Source organism: Amphichorda felina (assembly GCF_050947745.1).
Source record: "Amphichorda felina strain 45539 chromosome Unknown scaffold_3, whole genome shotgun sequence".
In the NCBI taxonomy this organism is placed as follows: domain Eukaryota; kingdom Fungi; phylum Ascomycota; class Sordariomycetes; order Hypocreales; family Bionectriaceae; genus Amphichorda; species Amphichorda felina.
Window position 1 is genome coordinate 2,483,254 of NW_028145047.1, and position 18,655 is coordinate 2,501,908.

Consider the following 18,655-nt stretch of genomic DNA (forward strand, 5'->3'; position numbering starts at 1 on the left):
TGTATTGAGCCGATTGCGCCAGCTACGTAATACGGTAAAGATTAAGCCTTACCACCTTAATACACTTCACACTCGCAGTTGACCCCTCACTGCCACCACTGCCCGCCCAGTCAGGCTTGTGACGCATCCCAAGCCCCAAGTACCTTATCTACCTACCACGTAGTATTAGGTGCTGGGGAACGTCCCCTACAATCCAAACCTCTTTCTCCCAGACACGCTGGCACCGAGGTGGCAACGGTGACCATGAACGGCTGCTGTTTTTCGCGAAAGCCGCGCAAGATGCCACGCGTGGCCAAAGACGAGTCTAATGACGACGTCACCAATACAAGGCGCGTCTCGTGGCCAGCCGGTCAGATACCCGTCGAGATCTTCAACATCATCGCAACCTACATCACCCGCGCTGAAGCCAAGGCCCTGCGTCTCGTATGCCGGGAATTCGAGCTCAAGACCTCCGCCCAATATTTCAGGAACGTTGTTCTCCCCTTCCGGTCCGAGCTTTACGGCAGTGTGCCTCGCGATGACACCGGCATCCCCCAGCACCCGTCCTCCATCCTCTTCTCCAGCGGCATGCGCATGTTTGAGTCGTTTGGCCCACACATCGTCCGGTTTGCCCTGTCCCTCGAGATCGACGAGGATGAGTTGGCGTATCCTCCCATCAAGCCCGCCCAAGAAGCTGTACCCTGCTTCTGGGGAATCTACCGCTGGCCTCATAAGAACTACAACCGCTACCTTGATCTGGAAACAACTGAGAGAACGGCAGACAAGACTCAGACTATGAGGAAGGCACTACACTGTCTGCCAAAGATTAATAACCTGGGTCTCTGCTGTGATGCCGGCCTTGGCTTTCTTGTGCGACCCGACATTGTTGCCCGGAACGCAACCTCGAGACCCAATGTGTTTTCTACCGACAGCTGGCGGCAGGAACAAGCTGATAACAATCAAGGCCCCATAAGTGTTTCAGACTTCAACAGCCTGGAGCAGCGTGGGAAGAAGCACTCGCCCGGCTCCGTGGGATTCAAGCGCACTATCCTTGAGAAAATGGCGGTCAACGCTGGCTACCGTGGCAATGAGACCGAAGAGGTGATCAAACTCCTCCTTGACACTGAGGAAACCGATCTTTTTCACATTGAATTTGATCCTCTGGAGACTGATGCGGAGATGTATTTCGACGATTTGGAGTCCGAGGCAGGGCTCTCAACTCTGGAAACCACATTGGAACCCCCTAACATCCCCCTTCGTCCCGCTGCGCTCACACAAGCCCAGAAAGAACTCCTTCTCGAATTAGACTGGGTTCACCGGGCCATGATACAGTCCTACGTCGTCTCTATGATCGACAATGCACACGCTGGCTGTTTTGATAACCTCACCACCCTAACCATTGCCAAAATCCCCAGCAGCCTTGTCCACCTTCTCTATCGAACCGACCTCTGGAACGGCTTCCCCAACCTCGCCAAAGTATTTCTTGGGGTCATTGCAGACTGGAGACAGATATCCAAGGGAGATCCTGTGCACATCAAGGATAACGCCGTGTCTCCAGTGCGGGCCGTTGGCAAAGTCCACAAGCTACTTAACTCTTTCATCGGGAAACAGCCGAGAATTGAGAGCCTGCATTTCGAGTGGATATGCGGCGGCGAATTTGCTCCTAGTGTTTTCCAGCGCAATAGGTACATTCTTCCGGCGCCCTTCCTGGAGAAACCCGATGACATGGCCTCGCTCAGTGGTGCCAAGACGGACAAAGGGCAATTTCTCAACCTGCCTTACATAAAGCATCTCTCTCTCAAGAACTGCTGGGTATCTCCCCATGTATTCTTGCAAATGATTCGCGAGATGGGCTTGAAATCGCTCGAGAAGCTGGAGCTGGAGTCCGTCTCTCTCTCTGGACGGCCTACTCCAGAGTATCAGCTTCCTTTAGGCCAAGCCGCATGGCAAATCCAAACAGGTGCGAATATCGACAGCTCTGATGACTCTTTGCCATCACCATCACATTCTACGGGCACGAGCCTTCCAGAATTGTTTACTTGGGCTGGAATGCTGGAGCACTTCTCCCCGGGCCCTAATACTCGCAAACAGATGGTCAATCAGGAAGATGTCATGGCAACTGTGCAACGCAGCTGGGAATCAACATTTAGGGCTGCCCGAAACTACCTTCCTGAGGCCAATCGCCTTGCTGAGGACGAGAAGGACTATAGGATCAAGTGGTTGTCGCTCAAGTCATGCGGCTACGTTGCCATCAACATAGACACCCTCGATACCAGAGCTCTATTTCCTCCACAGCTCTCCTCAACTGCAATCCCTACCTTGAATGCTAGGCAGAAAGCCATCCAGAGCACCATGCAGGGGTTCAAGGACGCATTGCTAGGACGCACCATACCGATCATCAGTGAAGAGGAGACGGCTGCGTTAACGGGTGTGTTTAACATGACTATGGGATGGAGCGGCATCTACAGTGAGAAGATTATTGGAGAGGCTACTGCTGATGGTTTCCAGCATCCCGGCGCTGGGCGTTTCTCGGGGACTGTCAGGTGCTAGGGTGCCCATGGGATCACGGAACTGCCAGGCACGGTCACCATCCGCTCCAGAAGGCTCAGAGATTAACAGCCACTTTGTTCTCCTACTCCCCCCCTGTTGTTCAAAAATACAGCGCACCTTCTTACTCTCTTAAACATCCGCCCCAACCCCGGACGGGGTCCTCAAGTCTACCGACATCTGGACTGGCTTCTCAACGAAAGAGTATACTGGTATTTTAGATCCTTGGGGTATTGACCCATCAAAGAAGGACCAGCGGGGCACAGCGAGATTCGTTGTCAAGAATGAGCATCTTGTTTGGCTACAGATAGATAACGGGCAAATGATGAATAGTTAATAATTATGGGACGGACTATTAGTCTCCGGGCTATTGAAGTGATAGTATTAAACAGAATACTATCAGAAATACAAACAAAACACATGAAATACTGTAATAATGATAGCATGTGAGAAAATACTAAGATTATACGTATAAAAAGATTAACATATACTAGCTTTAGAGACTAACAAGAGCGCGAGCGAAGTGCAGCATGTTCAGATATTCGCAACCTGAGAAGATACATCTCGTAGTTTTTACAGCCCAAGGCTTCACTTTTGTTTATAAAGACATGTCGCTGTTGGTGGACACAGGTACGTAATAGATCATTACTTTTGACCACAACATTCGTACTTGGCTCGTGTATACTTCCTGGCGTCGAGCATTAGATGCTTTACTCCGCCGTCTTGGATACCATATAATAGCAATCGTGTGTGCCGGGACAGCACTATCATGGATGCGTCGAGTCAATTCATAAGCAGACGGGGCAACTGGTTTGGTGTTTTACGAGGGTCCTTTTTCCATTTGATGTAGTCTCGTCAAGTATACCCTTGCGAAAGACGTTGCATGCGTTTCCCTTTAAAAAAGCCATGCTCCTCGCAGCCTTGCCATACACCGGAGTAGATGAGAAAAAGCCACGAATGAACCACCACCCCTAACAGCACCTTCCGAGAGGAACAAACCCATCCGAGTCCGAAGAGCCGCCCGCCCGCTTCCGAAGCTGCTTTGCCATTGCGTCCCCTTTTTGGTCCGGTCCGTCCCAGTCGCCACAGCGCCCGCCTCTAAATTCTTTCTTCGTTCGTCGTTAATCGGGAATTGAGGGAAAGAGTCTATGCGGCAGTAATGGCCTGGCGGACACGGGCGCCGCGCTGCCTCGAGTTCAGGCGGAGCTGCTCGCGGTCGGCAACCTGGTCAGACTTGTGGACGACCTCCTCAGCCTCGGTGAGGATGAGCTCGATGTGGCAGGGGCAGGACATGTAGGGGTTGATCTGGAGGTCGGTCAGCACACACAAAGTCTATCGCCGGGTGGTGTTGGACGGGGTAAAACATACACGGCCGTGGGCACGGTACGTGCGCCGGCGCTGCTTGGGGGCCTGGTTGACCTGGATGTGCTTGACAATCAGGGCACCGGTGTCGAGACCCTTGGCATCGGCGTTGGCCTCAGCGTTCTTGAGGAGACCGAGCAGGAACTCGGCGGACTTGACGGGCCAGCGGGCCTTGGAGACACCGAACTGCTTGCCTATTGACGATGAACCGTCAGCTCATGTTCCAAAACCCGAATGCTTTTTTGCCGCGTGATCTCTCGTGTATCCCATCCGTGCTCTCCCGCATATCATTCCCTCTACGACCATAGACTTGAAAGCCAAGAGATGGGATTTCGGCGTACCTTGGGCAGTGCGGCCGGTGGAGCCGGCATAGCGGCGCATGGGGACAGCCTCCTTGTGCTCCTTGACGTTCTCGAGGAAGGTCACAGCGCGCTGGAGCTTCCAGCCGTTGATGGCCTGGGCGGTCTCGCGGGTGTTCTTGAAGGAGACGCGGAGGTAGGCACCGCGGGCGCGGGCCGACTTTGCGGGTTCGATCTCAGTCGCGGCGTATCGGACCTGTTCATCCCAGCGTCAGTCCTCCGTTGACATGTTGTGTTTTTTTCGGCACCAAGTGTGACTCCGTCGTGACCCTGCCAGACGTGGGGAGTTTTGACCCTTCGTGCAGCGAGGGCATCACGGGAGCCAATTCCAAGGAAAACGAATCCCGGAAATTCACTCGTCTCTCATTCGACTCGTAAAATACAGGCAAGGGCAGTAGCACTCACCATCTCGGCGGTTTGAGGGTTGTGGTGATCGGGTTCGGTTCGACGACGTGGATTCGGGCGGGCTAAGTGATGAGAAATTCCAACTTTTGCCCTAAAGGTGCTGCTGGGGGGCCGGCCACAAGCTCGCTTACCCACTTTGGGATTTGTTAGGGTTCGGCTGCCCTGCGGGCTTCAACGAGATCAACTCACCACGAAGAATGTCAAGAAGACAATAAAAAAGATATGCCGTTTCAGATTGAAATAAGAGATCTTATATATCGGGCAAACTGATTGAATTTGATATTATTTTGACGGTCAATTGTTGCCTTTAGAATCAAATCTGTGCATCTGGAGGTGCGAGGTGTCACCTGATCCTGGTAAATCCGCCGCGCACGTGACTGAGAAATGTACTCAGCAGAGACCCCTGCTCCGAAAAAATCGGAAAAAGGTCGGGTCGAACGAGCCCGCATCGAAAGTGACAGGGTGGTCGGTGTGGGGACCATTGGAGCAACCAGCAGAAAAAAAAATAGCTCCAAAAATTTCTTCGTCTGAGTGATTGCAAAGTTCACGTCCACCCTGCACAAGCACGACATCAACACTTTTGGTCAGCGGCCGAACTGCGATTCGCATACCAAAAGCCTAGTGTCTTCAGATCTTTTCCAGATCTTGCAAGGGACACTTTTCTCCCTGCTCAATCGCACCCTGAATCGCAGCTAAACGCTCCGCTTCTCTGATATAATGGCACCTTTCGGCGGTGGACGCGGTGGCCCTCGCGGTGGTGGCGGCGGTGGCCGTGGTGCTCCTCGCGGCGGTGGTGGCCGCGGAGGCTTTGGCGGTGGCCGTGGAGGTTTCGGCGGCGGTCGTGGTGGACGAGGTATGCATCATGTTCCGCATCTTGAGGCGAGATTGTTGCTGGCGAGAGACATCTGAGCTGACTCTGAACGCAGGTGGTGGCATTGGCCGTGGTGGTCCCCGTGGTGGTGCCCGTGGTGGTCCCCGTGGCGGTGGTCGCGGTGGCCGCGGTGGTGGCCGTGGAGGAGCTGCCGGCCAGAGGGGAGGAGCCAAGGTCATTGTTGTAAGTAACACTGATATTCGACCGCAGTATCCAGTCTAACCATTCACCTCGCAGGAGCCTCATCGTCACCCCGGCGTCTTCGTCATCCGCGGTGGAAAGGAGGATGGCCTTGCCACCCGCAACATCACCCCCGGCGAGTCTGTCTACGGCGAGAAGCGCGTCTCGGTCGACGAGGTCCAGCAGAACGACGACGGCACCACTACCACCACTAAGGTCGAATACCGCACCTGGAACCCCTTCCGAAGCAAGCTCTGCGCTGCCATTGCCGGTGGTGCTGATGACATCTACATGAAGCCTGGCTCTCGCGTGCTCTACCTTGGTGGTGCCTCCGGTACCTCTGTCTCCCACGTTGCCGATCTCGTTGGCCCTACCGGCTACGTCTACGCCGTCGAGTTCTCCTCGCGTTCTGGCCGCGATCTGGTCAGCATGGCCGCCAAGCGCACCAACGTTGTTCCCATTGTCGAGGACGCCCGTCAGCCCGCCCGCTACCGCATGATCGTTCCCATGGTCGATGTCATCTTTGCCGATGTTGCCCAGCCCGATCAGGCCCGTATCGTGGCCATGAATGCCAACTGGTTCCTCAAGTCCGGTGGCGGTGTCCTCATCTCCATCAAGGCCAACTGCATTGACAGCACTGCCCCGGCCGCCGAGGTGTTCGCCAGCGAAGTCCAGAAGATGCGCGCCGACGGCATCAAGCCCAAGTTCCAGCTCACCCTGGGTAAGAAGCCCTTGACTATTATTCGGTGTAGATGAACTTCGGACTAACATTGTACTAGAACCCTTCGAGCGTGATCATTGCTTGGTCGCGGGTATCTTCAACCGCACCCAGAAGTCGACTTAAAACCGAGTTAAGAGAGAGGGCGAATGATACCTACATGGTGACCGCTTGCGTAATACCATCATTTGGCGGCCTTAGTGCGGTCCGACGGTAGACTATGTGCTTCTTGGGACTGTGGCATCAGGGTATGGCTACGACGACTGCTTTCCACAAACAGGCGCGGGAGGCGTTCAGGTTACGGGTGGCTTGAGATGTACCTTATCTGTTGATCATTTTTTGGCGTATTGGCCATATAACAAGACGTTTAAACTGGATAATGCGGGTGTCCCATGGCTGATCATGTGTTCGATGATTCTGCAATATCAGCCGCCTTGCAACCAGGGACGGTTGCCCCTGCAGGTCCCCTGGGCACGTATGCGTCCCGATAATAGCAGGGTGGGGTGGTAATAGAGCTGATGTTATAGTATTGTGCATACTAGCTTGTTCATCATGGCTCCTATTTCCCTGGGTCAAAAGATCAAAATGGCAAGATAGGACAGTCACACAACGTTTTGGATTAACTGTAACACACAGACAGGACCCATTAGTCAAAGTATCCCTAGTCGATCGCGACGTCTAGACTCTCATCGGACGCCGAGGAGGATTGGAGTTGGGGAGTGTCATCCCCGCTGAGAGGGGTCTGCCTACTAGTATTGCCATTTTCGACGAAGTTGTTGCGCGCCATGCATTCAACATACTTACCCTTTTGGACTAAGAAGTTGCAAGCCGTGCGTTCAACCTTGCCACCTACTCGCAAGCACCCGACTAACCCGTGATAAATAGAAAGGAGTCTATTGGGCCACGTTCATAATCAGTGTCCCGGCGAGGTCGCTACGGCGGTCAGACACGCATCTCGACTCACCTAGACCAACAGCTTCACCAATGAGCCGTAAATTATGCTACCTCCATCAAACTTCACAAATGGAAACATCTCCGGTGCCGGCGGGTAGAACCCCTTTATACGTCTGGCTATGGTTGTCGGCTTGGTTATATAAGGATCCCTCTGCTTCGTCGTCAAGGTGGTGACATTGATATAGCCACTAGATTCTAGGACCGAAGAGAAAGTGCTAAAATCATGGCTCCCCGTGTGGATGAACCAGTAGTACGGATACAATCCCTTGAATTGCAGTCTTCGCGGACTTCTGGCGGCGACGCAACTCTGGAGAGTATCGAAGATGGCCTCGCGGACGACAATATCGCCAATATCGCCACGATCGAACCCAAACCACCAAACGGAGGATACGGATGGGTCTGTGCATTCGGCGTGTTTCTCATCAATGCTCATACCTGGGGTATCAATGCGGTATTTGCACCTCCCTGGCCACGACTGTGTGAGTGTATATTCAGTTGGAAGCTGACACGATGATGTGGTAGTCCTGGGGTATCATTATGGCACACTACTCTCTCCGCTCTTCCAATATGGAGGGCTCTCACCTCGAATACGGTCTGGTTGGAGGGCTGTCCATCTCGCAGGCTCTCGTAATCTCGCCCCTCGTCCCGACGGTGCGAAGAGTCATCGGCACGCGCCCGACGCTGCTCCTCGGCGCTGTGCTCATATTTGTGTCGCTCCTCACGGCGTCCTTTTCCACTAAGATCTGGCACCTCTTCCTGAGCCAGGGCGTCTGCTTCGGCTGGGGCATGGGGTGCTGCTACGTCACGGCAGCGGCCGTTCTGCCCCCGTGGTTCACGTCGCGGCGGAGCCTGGCGGTTGGGGTTGCCACGTCGGGGTCTGGTATTGGGGGACTCGTCTACAGCATCGCGACCAACGCCATCATTGAGAAGTTTGATGTGGGCTGGGCGTACCGCGTCCTCGCATTTTGCGCGCTGGGGTCCAACCTCCTGGCTGCCTTGCTACTCAAGGAATGGCGCGGCAGGACGCAGATGGTGCAAGAAGAACTGCGCTTCGACCCCCGGGACTTTGGCAAAGTCGAGCTCCTGCTCGTCATCTTCTGGGGCCTGTCCACGGATCTGGGGTATATCATACTGCTGTACTCGCTGCCTACGTATGCCGCCTCCATTGGCCTCACACCAACGCAAGGCGCCGTGTCAAGCGCGCTACTCAACCTGGGTCTGGCCCTCGGACGCCCCTCGGTCGGCTACTTTAGCGACTCTTTCGGGCGCATCAACATGGCGGGCGTCATGACGTTTCTGTGCGCCATCTTCTGCTTCACGCTGTGGATCCCATCACAGTCGTACGCGCCGCTGCTCGCCTTCTCGCTCCTGGCGGGCGCGCTATGCGGGACATTCTGGGGCACGGTGACGCCCGTGCTGGCCGAGGTGGTGGGGATCCGTAAGTTGGCGAGCACGTTTGGAGTCATCTGCCTCCCCATGGCGTTGCCGACAACGTTTGCAGAGCTGGTAGCGATGAAGATGGTGGGTCAAGGGGACGACGTGGGCAGCGGCAGCATCGTGTTCACAAACGCGAAGCTATTTGTTGGGTTTATGTTCCTGGCGGGGGCGCTGAGCGTTTGGTTCCTACGGTGTTGGAAGATATCCAAGGTAGAGACCGAGCAGAGTGCCAACGGGACGTTGCTGCTAGCACCGCCGGTAAGGCGGAGCAGGTATTGGGTGTCGTGGTTGACGCCACGATTGCTCTTTAGTTCTAAGAGGGTGTGAATCGTGTGATGCTTCCTCTATCAACGGTACCTTACCGGATTGCAATGTCGAGTTGTTGTTATGATGCACGACGAAAAAAAAGGGGGTTCATGGTTGGCGATAATAGTATAGGGTCCCAAATTTGGCAGGAACTGGAAGAACTGCAACATTATAAATATACATCGATGACATTGGACAATTAATTTAAAGTGAATAAAACAGAAGAAAAGCTGCGCTCGGCATCACAGCAGTTAAAGGCCCAGCACCATGTTGGATACCAAGGCAACCTTTGAGGAGACCTTTACGTCGTAAATCTGCTGTGCTCCTCCCCCGTCACCTTCGTACAGTTCCACTACCACAAACCATATAAGAAAGAAAAAAGAAAGAAAAAAAAGAGTCACTTGAACTAGGGGACAGTAGGCTCAACCCAGCTATGGAGACTTATCCCCACGGGGGGGCAAAAAAACGAATCAGATGTCCTGAGTGAGACTCGAACTCACGACCTTTGGATGGCCCAACTTGAAGTTGAATCATATGAAATATGAGACCAACGCTCTAACCAACTGAGCCACCAAGACATTTGGATGTGTTCGCTTCCCTTTCGGGATGTGATGGACGAATGCAGCCGGTTTCAGATTAAAACCGATGGAGGGTAAGGAGAGCTAAGCGACCCGAGGTTAGCCGTCCTAGTCTATTACGTTTACGTGGTAATATTAAAATGTTCCATGAGAGAAATACCTCTCTTTGGGTAGAGTATTAATTGTTAGAGAAGTTACGGGGTGAAGCGCAATGCGTGGCCTCGGTTGCAATTAATTGAATGGAGAGCATAGGGTAGCATTCCGCCACCGACTTCTAGAATATCCTCGGTAAACAATAATCGTAGGGGCGACTCTTGTATCAGGCTGTATATACTCCCGCTGATCTATTGGACAAGGTCTCGGATTCATAGGAGAGGCTAGGACCCAGAGAGCTCTAGTGACGAGATTTGAAGCTATGGCGGATTCGAAACGTCAGGTGTCGACTATGCTGCACAGAACTAATTGTAGACATACTACTACGGATACTAGAGGTAGCACTAGTATACGGTGACATTTCAATCTATGTGACCAAAATTGCAATACGTATTCGATAATACCGAGTTTGGTAAACATCTGATTACCGATCAAAAGTTAAGTGAGCCGCATGGCGGCACTGTTGGGAACTACTAAATTTAACTGCACGGGTTGGGATTCCCCATTATCAGATTCGCGTCCATAGCACTGGATGCTGTAATCTCCGCAGGGAACTGGGGGGAGAGTTGATCATAGGCACATCGTAGTACTTTCTCTCGTGGAGAAATTACGCCCTCTCGCCTTCTCTAGTGGTCGTGCAGCGCTTGTGTTCGTGGGCTGCGGAGCTGCGGTATATCAATCAGCAGGATATTATCAAATCAAGGCCACACACTCTAACCCGCCCACCGGAGAAGTCATTAAAGTGCAGACAAGGGCTAGACAACGGTGGGCGCAAGATTCAGGCCGCTCGGCGAGCCGTTGATGAGTTTGAGACTGGGCAAGCCCTCCCGGGTAGCTGCGGTTGGGGAGTTAGAGGCTCCGAGGTCGGCGGGCTAGAGATTGTGGAGATTAGATGGATCGATAAGATCACTGATCAGATAAGAATTTTCAGCTTTGTGTGTCTGACAGTGTCTGACCCACATGGTCAGTGTGCATCGTTCCGATTGGTGGGGCTCATCTCGTCGCCCCATGGAAGAATCAGACCACCGCTCGACCGAATCCTCCCAATCAGCCTGGTGTAACCTCCCTCTTCCTGTGGGCTTGTGGTCCCAGATCCCCAACACGTTGAGAGATGAAGGCTCGGGCACCTGACCTCGAGAGCATGCACTGTTGTGGATATCCGTACCGGGGCGACCGGCAAAGTCGCCGCTTGCTGGAGTCCTGCAGTGAGAACGGAGTCGCTCCACTGAGTGTGATGGGGATGTACCTTAGGGATCGCGGATACTACTTATGTACTGCTGACTGACGGGTAAATATACAGTTGAGACAATGTCTTGTTGACAGCGGGCGGCATAGTTGGTTGGAGCAGGTGGCGGCGACTAATGATCAAACGACTAACGGCTGACGACCAACGACTAAAGGCCAAAGCAAGCATGCATCTCGTCTACATACTATGAGTACCAGTATGCAAGAAGGCCATGATATGATGCAAGCGTCTGTTAACGTATTAGTAGTATTCGTACCGAGGCTTATTATTACACGGCCTGGGGATGATTTGCTGGAGTGGATCACTCGGTAACCAATGATCTGGGCCGGCTATGATCAGCAGAGATTTGATTGATAAAGAGGGCCATAACCGGGGCAGACCCGGGCGAGAGGGCGGTGGGAGGATGGATGAGCTCGCCATTCCATCATCCATTACAGATGGTGCGTGATGAGCAGCCAACCCCAAAGCGTCCCGCAGCAACTCTGCAGCAGCGCAAGGCCTCTTGGAATGTTTTGCGAGGGCGAGATGCTGCAGCAAGTATTTCGTACGTAAAAAACTCGAGCCGACGGCGAGAGTCGGAGGCGGAGCGCAACGGAACTCAACACTTGTTGACAATGTCACCACGGGCGTCTAGCGGACTCCAGCCGTCCAGTGTCCACAGCCTACAGGTACTCGGCAGTCGCACCCCCACCAGGCGACTTGGCCGATTGATAACCATTGACCATTCGCAATGGACTGATATAATGGATTGATCAGCGATTCAGACGATCCGGCACGTGCACTGCCGGTTCTGTCCTCGTACGGCGCAGTCCCAAAGTGGCCTGTTTCCGGCACCCTGAACTTTCCCCGCCAGATTCCGTTGTTCTAGTGGAGGTGGAGGTCAAGTACCGTCCAGGAGTCCAGCCGAATGGATGTACCTCGATCAGGATCAGGAGGCTCAGGAGGCAAAAAAGCCCTGTGACGGGGGCCCACCTCGCCCACGGCATCCACTCAGAGGCGACAGCCACCAACTGAGCCCCGGGCTCGGCCTCTTCGTGCTTTTTACCTCATCGACTGCCCTCTGCCCTCCAACCTTTCCAACCTCTCTCTTCCTACTCTCTCTAAGGCGGTCGGCGATACACCCGCTCTTACTTTTCGACACCTATACTTGCATCTACAACACCTCAATCCCATATATGATCCCCATTGTATGCTGCCTCCCTACCGCTCCGCGCAGACGTCCTTGACCACCACCCTCCGCCACGCCCTCCAAATCCACTTTACACCCACGCCGCGTTCCCCCCGATCTCACCTACTCGGCGTGTTGCCCTCCCACGCAACAAGCACCAGTATACTACACCCCTATGATGATGGCACAGGCAGCCCCAACCCAGGACGCTGTGTCGTCGACCGGCGGTTGCATCCCCCGGGAGCCATCAGAGCCCTCTATTGCCCCGTCCCTGACCTTCTCGGACGAGTCCGACGACCAGGATGAGTTGTCTCAGATGCCCGAGAAGCCGCGCCAGCGCCGCGCCTCCACAAGGCTCATTGCCCAGAATGCCCGCGACATCCAGCGCATCACCGGGGAGACCACAGCAGAGTTTGTCCAGCGGTGTTGCGGTGGCGGCTGCTGTTTGATGGGCTCCCGCCCCGCCGACGTCGTGTATGAGAAAGTTGTGCCGCCAGATAACGACGCCTACCGGTCTCTCGGGCTCAAAATTAGCGAGATTCCTACAACCCTCACAAAGGTCGCTGAGCTTCCGGAGAAGATCGTATCCTTCCACCCCGTCCGGAACTCTCCCCCACCTACACCCTCGCCCGCTGATTCTGGCGTCTCGCTCAACGAGTCGCCCAATACGGCACCTGCCCAGGCCTTTGACACCTCTATCCAACCCCCTCGCTTCGTCCAGCCGCACCCTCCTTTCCATGTGCAGCCCGTCAAGATCCACAACGCCCGCGAGTTGACCCGGCCCGGCGCTGAGAAGCGCACCTACCACTTTGACCTCGACATCACCGACTACCCCGATGAGGATGGCACCGACTTCAAGGTCGGCGGTGCCATTGGTGTCATGGCACCCAACTCCGATACCTGTGTGGAGGATATTCTGGACGCCCTCCTGATCCCTCGCTTCCAGCGCGACAAGCCTGTTCTCATGAAGACGACCAAGGGCCGGTGGCCCACAGTGTGGGGAGAGGATCAAGCGCGGGAGCTCATCACCACCCGCCGCGACCTCTTCACCTGGTGTGTTGATCTGCAGTCCTACCCGCCAACCAAGCCTGTCCTCCGCCTTCTGGCCGAGCACGCGACAGCGGACAACGAGAAGAAGATCCTCACCTACCTCTGCTCCTCCGAGGGCCAGGGTGTCTTCTGCGACTTCCGGACGGGGCCCCACATCACCCTCTCGCAGCTGCTCAACGCATTCCCCAGCTCGCAACCCCCACTGGGCGATCTCCTCTCGGTGCTGCAGCCCTTGATGCCCCGCTTCTACTCCCTTTCCAACGACCCGCACGAGGCGTACCAGACGCGCGACAACAAGCAGCACCGTCTCGTCGAGGTAGCCGTGACAGTCCATGAGACTGACGACTGGCGTTACGGAACCCGCACCGGCATCGGCTCTGGATTCTTCGAGAGGCAGGCCCAGAAGTTCCTCGCAGCTCGCAAAGAAGGCGATAAGAACCCCCAGATCTACATCCCCATGTTCAAGGGCCTAATGGCCAACCCTCTGGCTAAGCAGTTCAACGCCGACGGCCCGATGCTGCTGATCGGAGCGGGCGTGGGCATCGCCCCCTTCCGCGGCTTCGTGCAGCGCCGGCTGAAGCAGGCCAACTGCGCCAACAAGGTGTGGGTGCTGCAGGGCATCCGCGACTCGCTCGTCGACGAGATCTACAGTGGCGAGTGGGGAGTGCACGAGGACGAGGTCAAGCGCGTGGTCCAGAGCCGCCGCGGCGAGGGCCGCTACGTCCAGGAGGAGGTGCGCAACCAGGCAGACCTGGTGTGGTACATTGCTAACGCCGTTGACGGGCGCGTCTTTGTCTGCGGCTCCAGCAAGGGAATGGGCGAGGGCGTCGAGGATGCTCTCGTCGATGTGGCCATGGCCAAGGGCAACCTGGAGCGTGATGAGGCGCGCAACTTCTGGAAGCTCAAGAAGGAGGCAGGGCAGTACATTGCCGAGACATGGTAATGTACCGAGACGTATTGTGTTGGTCCCTGATGGACGGCTGGACACGCCCCCTCCGATACCTGGACGTTTCCACAAACACATTCCCACAATGGCGCGAATTTTGCCACGGGACACGCCGTATATATACCCGGGCAGGTCAGGGCAGCAGCATATAGATGCTGGCCTGGCAAGTTCTATTTTCCTTCTCTCTCTCTCGGCATACACAGAAGCTTCTCGTGCGCATTTACGCGGGACGAAGCACACTAGATACATAGCGGCGCAAGCACCGGCTCAGAAGGAAAGAGCGGAACGGTAGCATCATCCATGGATACGGCGTTACGGAATGGAATTATGGAATCATGTGTTATTCTTTACTTTTCTCTCTCTTTCGAATGCCAGTTGACGGGCAGGCCTGTGGACGAGGAGATTGACAGGAGGAGTTCGCAGGACTGCTCTGCTAAGTACTTAATCGTGTTGTCGGAAATGCTTGTTCTCTTTACTATTAAGGAAACTAGAGGCCTGTGGACTTGATAGTTGTGCAGAAAAATAGCGATTTCAAGCATTGATACACCAAACAGAATTTCCGCCAGAGGAGAAGTGGGTTGATAGTGTGGCCATGCCACTGTGAATGTGTACGGAGTACGATGGAAGCTAAGACGCTGATGGGGTATAGGATTGGTGATGACTACTGCGAGTAGTAAGGTACTTTGTATAGTACTAGCGCTGAGTTTGTCAGCGCTGACTGGGGATGAAAAAAAGTTTGTCATGAGCGCGCGGCATGACGATTGCTTCGGCGACATTTTTTGGCCAGATTCGGGTAAGAAATGACCCGTTGTGGGTTGTGATTGGCGCAGTTTGTATTGCAGTCGGGTTTGGGTTCTGACTCTGGGGGATTGCCACATGGGTTCCTCTGCTGTTTCCAAACGTGGAAAGGGTTTCGAAGTTCTGCTGTTTCCGAACGTGGAAAGAGGTTAATACCATTAATACCTTATGAGAGATATGTAGTCAAGGGACCTGGGGCTGAAGCGCGCGCGTTTGTCTTCGATTCCACCGGCGGCTGTGGGGGACGGAGTCATGGATGATAAAGACCCCCCCCCCCCCCCCTCGAATTCATCATCACTCTGTAAGCGATTGGCAAGGTTCTGGAAACGACGGCGCAGCCTCCTGCCGTGCGAGTCCCCACCTTGACAGTGGAATCGGAGGGACGGAGCTTGGAAGACGCCATTTGTTTTTGATTGAGCCAATTACTATTAGTGCGTGGCCGATACTACTAGCACGTTTGTCTCGAGACGAATTGTCTGTAAGGTAGTATCCGTACTCGAACTCGTACTATTTAAAAGGGCGTCCGTCTTCCCTTCCATGCCTTTCCTCCATCAACAACTTGAAGTTCATTCCCAAGCGATTTGAAGCCTAGCTCTCTTGCCACTTATACCCCAACCACCATCACCACCCCAAACCACCACCACAAGCTGAGACAATGGCCGCCAAAGTCACCGCCGACGCCCTCATCAGCCTGGCCAAGGTCCGGCGCACCATCTACCCCCTGACCAAGTCCCTCGGCTCCGTCACCCCTCAGCGCATCCAGCAGCTCGTCAACGAGACCACCCTGCACACTCCTTCCTCCTTCAACTCGCAGTCCAACCGCCTGCTGGTCCTGTTCGGCGCCGAGCACGACAAGCTCTGGGACATGACCACTAGTATCCTCAAGGCCATCGTCCCCGCGGACAGCTGGCAGCACACGGCCGACCGCATGGCCATGTTCCGCGGCGCCGCGGGCACCATCCTTTTCTTCGACGACCAGAACGCCGTCAACGCCATGCAGGAGGCCTTCCCCCAGTTCGCTGACAAGTTTCCCGGCTTCGCCTCCCAGAGCCTCGCCATGCAGCAGTGGCTGCTGTGGACCAGCCTCGAGCTCGAGGGCCTCGGCGCCAACCTCCAGCACTACAACCCCCTCATCGACGAGAAGGTCGCCGAGACATGGGGCGTCCCCGCCAGCTGGAAGCTCAATGCCCAGCTGGTCTTTGGTGGCCGCGGCGCTGAACCCGCTGAGAAGACCTTCAAGCCCCTGGAGGAGCGCGTCAAGGTCTTTGGTGCTTAGATTATCTACCTAGTATTCATGTGATGATACGGGGAGTAGGGAGACTAGACAGACCATACTGAGCAAGAGTGATGGAACACACAGGGCATTGGGCGGAGTTGAACGGTTTCTTTGCATCAGCATTTATTTAGAGGGTACCAGCATAGAATAGACACTCATTTTTTTTTTTTACAAAGTTTAACTAGTGGCTAAAGCAACCGTGATTATACAAGATGGTAGATGTGTTACTTGGTATATAAAGGGGTGGTTCCAAGCCATCGCCCTAATCCACAACGACCTGTCCCAATGCCTGTCCCTGTTTCACCGTCTGCCCTTTTTGCACCTGCCACTCCCACCCCTTCCTCTTCCCGTCCTGGCCCTTGCCCTCGGCGGGTGCCTCGAACACGAGAACAATGGTGCTGCCCAGCTGAAATCCGCCCATCTCGTCACCCCTGCGCAGCGCATGTCCCCCCAGAACGGTGCTTGCGCCCTCGTACGACGCCTCGGCGAAGCCCAGGTACGGCTCCCCGCGGCCCGCGGCCTCCTCGGCAGCGCGGTCGGCCTCCGTGTCCGTCGTCAGGCTGTTGGTGCGCAGCTCGCGGTCAAAGTTGACGACGATGGAACCCACGTTGGTCGCGCCCACGGGGATGTAGCTGAAGAAGCCCCAGCGCCAGCGGCCCAGCAGCACGACGCGCTCGTTGAGCGTGAAGAGCCCCGGCAGCGTGCGCTGCAGGTAGGGCGACACGCTGTACAGCTCGCCCGCAAAGTGCCGCCGGCGCTCGACGACCCAGTTGGTCGGCGAGTGGAAGCGATGGTAGTCGCCCGGGGCCAGGTACACGACGGCGTAGTACAACGACGTCGTTTTGTCAGGGGAGATGATGTCGTACCACGGCTTCTCGCCCAGCGCCAGCTCGGCGCGGACTTCGGAGACGGTACTCTGCGATGACTCGGTGGCCGCGTCCTTGACGGCTTTGCTGCGGCCGGAACCCGTGAAGAGGTCAGGGAGTGTGTATGGGATGCCGTTGACCTTGGCGAACTCCTCGTCTTCCTTGATGATCTGCTCGTCCTTCGTAGCTTCTAGGTGGGCCCTCTTTGCGTCTTCGGGGGTTACGGCGGATGGCTCGCTGCTGATGCTGGGTGTCGGTGTGCGCTTGCCCAGGAGGGCATCGATGCTGTAGGTCATGCCTTTGACCTGCTCGATGTCACCCCCTTCGATCTGGCCAAACTGGAGGACCCGGCCGTCGGAAGGAGATAGCAGCATATGGGGATCGGGGTGGAGAGGTCGGGATCCGGGCTTGAGTTTCCGGTAGAAGAAGGCGGCGAGGTTGGGGTAGACGTGTAGGTCGTCTTCGGCGACTTCGTTGAGACTGCTAATGGTCAGTACGCTGATCGTGTGGGAAGGGGTTGGAGGATGCCTACTTGACGCCAAAGATGTATGAGTATAGCTTGAATCCGGGTACGCGCAGGTAGTAGGGAATGGTCAATTCATTGAATTTGCCCCATAAACGCGACATGGCCTTGAGAGGCAGAGTCGACATGACTTGGACTTGCCTGGAGCGCAAAAGTCAGCAACTTCAGCTAGACCTCGGGCTGGTAGCCAAGTCAATTCATACCACGGTCCATCCGGTCGCACTCTAGGCCGACTCCTTGGGCTTCCATTTGTCTCGCCATTTTCTAGCTTCCGCTGCTTCTCCTGCTCCCGGGACGAGACTTTGTAGAACTGCACGAGTCCCAGGAACCCAATTCCCAGACCAACGGGGATCTGGTACCACTGGATCCTGGAGTTGCGCAGGGCCTCTCCCAGGCGATGGGAGAAGCGAGGCCCATGGCCAGAGCCGGACGAGAAGAAACGGACCTTGTGCTGTAGCAGCATACGGGGCGTGGTGGCGCGGTGGGAGGTGCCAGGTCGTGTCTTGATGGCGAAGAGGTGCGGCGTGTTGCGGGCGGCGGCGCAGTTGGAGCAGTGGCCGAGCACGCGGCCCCTGGAGATTTGGCCGAAGCCCCCTCCGAGCGTCGCCATGGGGGCAGAATTTGCGTCGGCGACGGGTCTTATGCTGGCTAGGATCGTGTTTTAACGATGGTGGACAGAGGACCTAAGATCTCAGTGCCGCTGGTGGAGGAGGAGCAGAAGTTATTAGTTCTATACGCCATGACGCATCTGGTCGAGCCGAGAATCCGCCGCGCAGACACCAACAGCAAGCTTGACACTGGTCAGCGACATGAGGAGTAGATTCCTTATTACATAAAACTAACAATGAGAATGGCCGCCTTTTAATATTCCATTTACAAAACTTCGTGTATTTTTAGCCTGACTTTTAATCCATGGGCTCAATCCAGGTCTGC

At 55.2% G+C, this 18,655-nt stretch overlaps 7 protein-coding genes and 1 non-coding gene across 8 annotated transcripts; 5 read left to right on the plus strand and 3 right to left on the minus strand.

Moving 5' to 3' along the window:
- Positions 1-279: 279 nt before the first annotated feature.
- ACO1O0_003462 (uncharacterized protein) lies at positions 280-2,529 on the plus strand (the record flags this gene model as incomplete). The annotated part of the gene is made up of 1 exon (XM_083192916.1): positions 280-2,529. The coding sequence occupies one exon, from the start codon at positions 280-282 to the stop codon at positions 2,527-2,529; it is 2,250 nt and encodes a 749-aa protein (XP_083051973.1).
- A 1,143-nt stretch (positions 2,530-3,672) lies between these two features.
- On the minus strand, positions 3,673-4,655 carry RPL17B (60S ribosomal protein uL22; the record flags this gene model as incomplete). Its single annotated transcript, XM_083192917.1, has 4 exons — positions 3,673-3,831; positions 3,895-4,082; positions 4,230-4,443; positions 4,653-4,655. The coding sequence occupies 4 exons, from the start codon at positions 4,653-4,655 to the stop codon at positions 3,673-3,675; spliced, it is 564 nt and encodes a 187-aa protein (XP_083051974.1).
- A 714-nt stretch (positions 4,656-5,369) lies between these two features.
- Positions 5,370-6,547, plus strand: NOP1_1 (rRNA methyltransferase NOP1; the record flags this gene model as incomplete). The annotated part of the gene is made up of 4 exons (XM_083192918.1): positions 5,370-5,505; positions 5,579-5,706; positions 5,761-6,424; positions 6,483-6,547. The coding sequence occupies 4 exons, from the start codon at positions 5,370-5,372 to the stop codon at positions 6,545-6,547; spliced, it is 993 nt and encodes a 330-aa protein (XP_083051975.1).
- Positions 6,548-7,942: 1,395 nt separating this feature from the next.
- ACO1O0_003465 (uncharacterized protein) lies at positions 7,943-9,123 on the plus strand (the record flags this gene model as incomplete). The annotated part of the gene is given in 2 exon segments (XM_083192919.1): positions 7,943-9,070; positions 9,085-9,123. 2 exon segments carry the CDS (start codon positions 7,943-7,945, stop codon positions 9,121-9,123), a joined length of 1,167 nt encoding a protein of 388 aa, XP_083051976.1.
- Positions 9,124-9,593: 470 nt separating this feature from the next.
- Positions 9,594-9,696, minus strand: ACO1O0_003466. The gene has a single exon. It is a non-coding gene; the product is annotated as a tRNA-Met (tRNA).
- Positions 9,697-12,444: 2,748 nt separating this feature from the next.
- ACO1O0_003467 (uncharacterized protein) lies at positions 12,445-14,256 on the plus strand (the record flags this gene model as incomplete). Its single annotated transcript, XM_083192920.1, has 1 exon — positions 12,445-14,256. The coding sequence occupies one exon, from the start codon at positions 12,445-12,447 to the stop codon at positions 14,254-14,256; it is 1,812 nt and encodes a 603-aa protein (XP_083051977.1).
- Positions 14,257-15,712: 1,456 nt separating this feature from the next.
- On the plus strand, positions 15,713-16,333 carry FRM2_1 (Nitroreductase-like protein; the record flags this gene model as incomplete). The annotated part of the gene is made up of 1 exon (XM_083192921.1): positions 15,713-16,333. The coding sequence occupies one exon, from the start codon at positions 15,713-15,715 to the stop codon at positions 16,331-16,333; it is 621 nt and encodes a 206-aa protein (XP_083051978.1).
- A 262-nt stretch (positions 16,334-16,595) lies between these two features.
- Positions 16,596-18,332, minus strand: PSD1 (phosphatidylserine decarboxylase 1; the record flags this gene model as incomplete). Its single annotated transcript, XM_083192922.1, has 3 exons — positions 16,596-17,679; positions 17,732-17,863; positions 17,926-18,332. 3 exons carry the CDS (start codon positions 18,330-18,332, stop codon positions 16,596-16,598), a joined length of 1,623 nt encoding a protein of 540 aa, XP_083051979.1.
- Positions 18,333-18,655: the final 323 nt, after the last annotated feature.